The sequence below is a fragment of the Limulus polyphemus genome, unplaced genomic scaffold (genome assembly GCF_000517525.1).
Source record: "Limulus polyphemus unplaced genomic scaffold, Limulus_polyphemus-2.1.2 Scaffold2138, whole genome shotgun sequence".
Taxonomy (NCBI): Eukaryota; Metazoa; Arthropoda; class Merostomata; order Xiphosura; family Limulidae; genus Limulus; species Limulus polyphemus.
In genome coordinates, this window is record NW_013667748.1 from 120,926 (window position 1) to 127,010 (window position 6,085).

Sequence of the window (6,085 nt, forward strand, 5' to 3'; positions counted from 1 at the left end):
TTTTTTTTTTTTTTTTTTGTCACTATGTTTAATTTTTTATCAGTTTGCATTTATTTTATTTTAAGATCTCTTCTCCTACAATTATTTTTTTTCTTTCTTAAATATGAAAATGTTAAAAGAATACTATTTTAGTTTATTAATTTTTGAAATTATTCTTTTCAGTTTATTCGTAAATGGTTATGCATTATTTATGTATACATTCTTACTGATTTTTGTTATGGGAATTTGTAAAAATATATGTGTTACATAGATTTATTGGTTTTTTAGTAATGTCTTAGCTTTCTTGAAGTATACATATTTTTTTATATATATTGTAATCATTTTATATATATATAAACACGTAAAAAAAAGGTTTTGATTTGACAGAAATTCACTGTTCACTAAAGAAGAAAATTAGTTTAAAAAGCTAATTTGGAGCTTTTATTTTTGGTGGCTTTTACATGTACTCAGTGACTGAACCTATAATATTGGTATTTTTCCAATCAGATATATATTCTGCATTATAACTGAAACCAGAAAAATATTTTAATATTTCTCATAAAATGTACAACATTAGGATTGGGAGCTCTGTAAATATTCTTTTTAACCATTTTCATTATCTCATTTGCTAAGTTTTAAAGTATAACGATGTAATAAGTTGATAGTTGACTAAAGTTATCATATGATAGATAGCCCATTGAATTGCATTTAGTTTGTTTTTTTTATTCATTAGAAGTACAACTTTTTTTTTATAAAAAGCATAAAAAGATGTAATAAAATGCTTCAAAGTATAGGTTATAAACATGCTATTCTGCACTTGCTTAGTGAGTTATGAAAATGGCTGACATTGTAAATTGCATATAAAGTACTCTATTAGTAAAAACAAAAAATTTTGATCAACAGTTATTACATCCCGTATATTTACTACTCTAGTTTTTAAACACAGTTTGTAAAATAAAATAAGTGGGTTAATAAGATGTTACTTTTTTTATATAAATGAGATATGTTATATTGTGGTTAACAAGTGTATTAAATAGTTAGAAAAACATATAACAATGGTAGTGGGTTAATGATTTAGCTCAGTAGGTTAGAGTGCCTATTTGTGGTCATCTCTTTGGAGGAGTCCATGAGGCAGGGGAGTTGGAATACACAAGGGGAAGTATAAAAAAACATTGACTCTGACAATGTTTGACAATGACATCTTTGTGAGAGAGAGAGAGAGAAAAGTTATAGTAGCTGGGTAGTTTGAGTTGCTATAAATAAACAATATGTAACTTAACTAATTGTATATGCTTAACATTTGTCTTAGTTTGTGTGTAGTGTTTGGTTTTCATCATCTATTGGAGAGGAGATTCAACTGTTGAGAGATCACAGTTAAACTTCATTGTTCTTTAACATCATCGTTATTCATATATGTTAGTATTCATATATTCATGCTTTTCACGTTATGATTCATGGAAGACTGACAAGAAAATATGTACAAAATTTTATGCTATTTTCAATTATTTATTTTGGAGATACATCTCACAAAATTTAAAAGACTAAGAATGAACATCTATTTCAAATGAATAAAGTAGTGCTTACACAGTTAAGTCTCTCTCAGCTATAAATTTAAATATCTGATGGAAATTAGATATTGTTGGCATAAGGACACTAATAATGCGTAATTCTCTTTCTGTTCTTAGGTTGAACACGGACTGGAGGCAACAAAGAAGTGGGTTAGGACATCTTCTCTTCGAAGGCACCTGGGAAGAAAACAGAGTGTTCGAAGAAAGACTCATGAGGTATTTCTATCAACAATAACAGCCTGTAAACACTGTGTGAATAAATCTGACTGTCTACAAAATTATATCTGTTTGTTCTATCCATTGAATCTTTTATTTTGTTGATCTGTTCTCAGTCATCATTAATTAATATTAACTAATCATAACAAGATACCTACATAGATCAGAACTTAAAACTAGCCCACTAAATTAATATACTGTTCTTACATTCTTCATCAGATGGGTAATTTTATTGTTAGCGATATTTTTGGCTGCAATAAATTTCTTAAGCTAAATTTGAAGCCTCATCTACCAAGAACACAGTAAAATAATATGAAACTGTAGGAAGGAAGGTCTAGACTACTATTGGTACTGTTAAATGAATGTTATTTTACCTTTAAATTTGTAAAAACTTTCACAAAGTAGTACCTCAGAAAAATGGTTTGTTACATAATATTGTGTGTTAGTTATTAAGTGATCTTTAAAAGTAACTAATTCAGATTGTTATGTATATAACAATTAACAAATTGGATTTTGATCTAGAATGTGCACACACACATATATATATTTCACATAATAACAGTACAAAACTAAAAATGTTAAACACATCCCTTTAGGTTCTTTTTCAACACACAATTCATATTGCTATATAGGTTCTTATCAGATTCCCAAAATATAAAATACAAGTTCAAAACACACCTTTCATTTAACCTGAGTTTATATTAAAAAATTTAACCAACCAACACTTCATCCTTTGTAGTTACACTTTTAGGGTTGTTGATTCACATTCCTCTAGTAATTTTAAATTCCTAATAGTTTAGACACACATTACTATTAAATTCTATAAAAGAAGTTGAGTTCTAATTTATCATTTCAGTGAAAAACAAAGAATCTTTAAACTTTTTTTTTTTTATTATAGAAGTTGAAATTTGATAGGTTTATATTCAATGGTGCATGCTCTTTGGAGTATTGTTCTGTCATTGGTTCTGAAAATATGTAAATCAAAATTTCATTGCATTCCATATAATCACAAAGTTTATACAGTTCATAGAATTTCTGCAAAGTTAGAGAACAATAAATATATTTTGAAAACCTTGAAAGTCAGGAAATTTTTATGAATTCTAGTTTGGTCATGGAATGGTATGAGCTTACTACAGAAATTGTGTGTAGTTGCTGACTTTTAATTCACCCTGCGTCTAATGTCCCTGACTAGTCATGTTTTCAAAATAATATGGATTCAAACAAAATAAGGAATACCATACTTTTAAGTTATTTTACACAACACTTGGTGTGTATTACCTTATTAAAGTTAAAGAGCATTTTATATTGTAATAAAATTGTATAGTGTATTGTTCAGAAATGCAGTGTTTGACTGTTAGACTGGTGTGAATAAACTGTTGTGTACAGAATATTTATCTTTACTGATGTATGTGACAGGCAGGGACGGTATCAGATGGGGAGCTAGCTACCAGTAAACACTCCCCAGCAGGAAGTATGCTGGACTTGAACCAGGCTAGTGACAATTCCATCAAAGGTAGCAGCAGTTGCTGTAACTCAGAGAGAGGAGTAGACGTTGGACGAGTTGGTGGGTGGGCAGCAGGATTTAACCAGTTACTGGAAGATCCAGCTGGGCTTTATACCTTTACCGTTAGTAGAATTTACTAAGTCTGAAATTAAAGAATATTTTATCATGACTGAAAAAAGACTATTTAAAAGTTAATAATCTCTACATTAATTTCTATTCTGAATGTATATTTGTATATATGTAATTTGTTATTTTTATATATATATACATGTGAATACCTCTCTGTGGGTCTGTTCCTTATGCAAGGCCACATCTTTAAAGTTACAAACTTCAAACTCAGGATGCAGATATAACTTTGTGAAGGAAGTAGCATGGGCTATGTGGTTGGGGCCTCAGAGGCTGCAAATTGAGGCCAAAGTGACCAATGTAGCAATTTTTGGCAAACAGGATGACCAATTAGTCTGAAGTTGAAAGGGCCATTTTTTTAGTTTTTTTTTGTAATATGGGATCAAGAGGGCTATTAATTACGTTTCTTTTCTGTGTTGGGACTTCTTCTAATCATTCTATCTATGGTCATTTATGTGTTAAAATGAGTTAAAAACTTGGTGGAGCCTTCATTTGTTTGTGGTCTTTCCTTTCCTCTCTTTCTTCTACACATACATGCCTACTCTCTAACTCAACTGAAACAAGCTGGTGCTTTCTCTTGGACGTGACTGCACACTCCCTCAACTAAATAGGCTTGCTTCAGCCATATTGTTTACTTTGCTTGTATGTACTCGCAAGAATCAACTATACAATGACTTTACAAAAACGTTTGGTATCGTCAAATTTTCAGTTACGTTGTGTTGCAATGGGAAGAGAATAAATCGATTCTTCATTAAATGGAACAATGATAAGCTCGGAATACGCTGCAAATAACGCTCGACCACACAGTAGAAATCAGCACATCAAAAGATAGGGAATTTTGTTTTAGACACTTGAAATGTCATGCAAAGCACATGCAACAATGTACCCAGTTCTGCTTTGATTAAAATAACTTTTGCAAATTTTTATTTTTTTTGCACACTGTTATTTTTATTGATTTTAATCAAAATGCTTAGTTAAGTAAAGAAGTCATTTTGCAAAAATCATGTTAATGTGGTTGATTTAATCAAAACAACTCGGGTACTTAAAGCTTGCTTCTTCACTTAGGGATTATTTGCTGCACAGAACTAAGGTTACATTTACAACATTATTATTTTTTCATGTTGTCCATATCGAATTTACTGATATTTTGGTACTACAGGTAACTTAAATTGCGGTTTCTTTCAGAATTTCTTGATTGTAACTTTACAAATTTTGGTTTATATCCAGTGGTATTGTGAACTGATGTAGTAATTACACATCCCTGGCTTTACTATATTATTCAGTAGATTATTTAGTTACAATTAAATTGTTAAAATATTATAATTGCCATTATGTTTTATAAAAAAATATGAGAACCTTTTTTTTTTTTAAATAGTCACTAAATATTTTAATAGCTGCTTGGTATATTATTTATAAAAATGATGGTGTTTTGACTCTAAAATATTTAAAACCTTGTATTGGAAGAAAAAAAATTTTTTTTTTCAAGTTGGATAGTGCGTAACATAAATTTAATCTTCCTCGTTACAGGAATTTTTGAAAAAAGAATTTAGCCAAGAGAACATGATGTTTTGGATAGCTTGTGAACAGTACAAGAAACTAGGTGATAAAGAGAAGGTAAGATAAATTATAAGATTAATGTGTAAATAGTCAAGAAGCTTCATGATTGAAGGGGGGTAAAGCAAATTCTTAATGCATGATCAGGTTTCAACCTATGGTGTGAACTTACTTAACATTCATAGTTCTAGTGGAAAGGATAAGAAATAAAGTACATGCATTATGCTGTAGAAAGTAAATTGTGTAAATCTTTAAACTTGTATACATCTATTTATTCTTGAAAAAATTCAACAAATGTTGAAAATAAAAGAATATTTCTGCTGATCAAAATGCTGTTTAAATTATGGCTCCACGAGGATAATATTTATAGTTACCTATATGATTGTCATGATATAAAAAACTGTTTGGTTTAAATATTAGTGATTAATTTATATTTGTGAGTGAATACTTTATTATTTTTAATTTTTGTGTTATAATAAGAGTTAAAAGCAGACGATTATAAAAGGTTTTGTTAATAACTAATTGATGTCGAGAATATAGAAAGTGGCCAGACAACTATGTAATAAAGATATAAATAGCGTGAGACGAGCGGGAAGCAGCAGACACAGTATTAAACAGATAAAAGCAAAGGGAATATAGTTGGTGTGAAGTGAAGTAACATAAAAGTGATAGGCCTAATGACAGACATAGGCCTAACATTTAATATGTTAGAGTGACACTAACAGTATAAAAAAAGATAAGAAGGATAATTTTATTCCATCAAAGCGTGGTTCTAAAGTAGTTGAATCAGCCTGGATACACTTTGACAAAAGGAACAGAGATCTTCAAAGAAAGAACACCAAACAAATTATGGTAACTTGCACCACAAGTGTAAGTGAATCACATACAGAATTACTAGTTTGATAGTAATATAGAGAAGATAGTTTGACTTGTCAACTGAAATTCTAATGTAATTGAATAGGCCTAAGTAAACATTTGACAAGAAGAGTATAACTATATAAATAGTGTATATGATATGCCTGTAATATCTATAGTGTGAAAACTTTGTTGTACATAGGTTTGAACTGTTCCAAATATATATATATATATATATATATTACTTGAAACAAGTAAAGTGTGTAGCTGTTTATTCATCGTT

At 29.5% G+C, this 6,085-nt stretch overlaps 1 protein-coding gene across 1 annotated transcript in view; it reads left to right on the forward strand.

Moving 5' to 3' along the window:
* The window catches only part of LOC106466059 (regulator of G-protein signaling loco-like), a 93,070-nt gene that overhangs the window by 66,440 nt on the left and 20,545 nt on the right, over window positions 1-6,085 (forward strand). Inside the window, exons 4-6 of the mRNA XM_013926301.2 lie at window positions 1,665-1,763; window positions 3,180-3,389; window positions 4,921-5,007. Coding sequence (XP_013781755.1) covers window positions 1,665-1,763; window positions 3,180-3,389; window positions 4,921-5,007 — 396 coding nt within the window. The remainder of the gene's footprint in view (window positions 1-1,664; window positions 1,764-3,179; window positions 3,390-4,920; window positions 5,008-6,085) is intronic.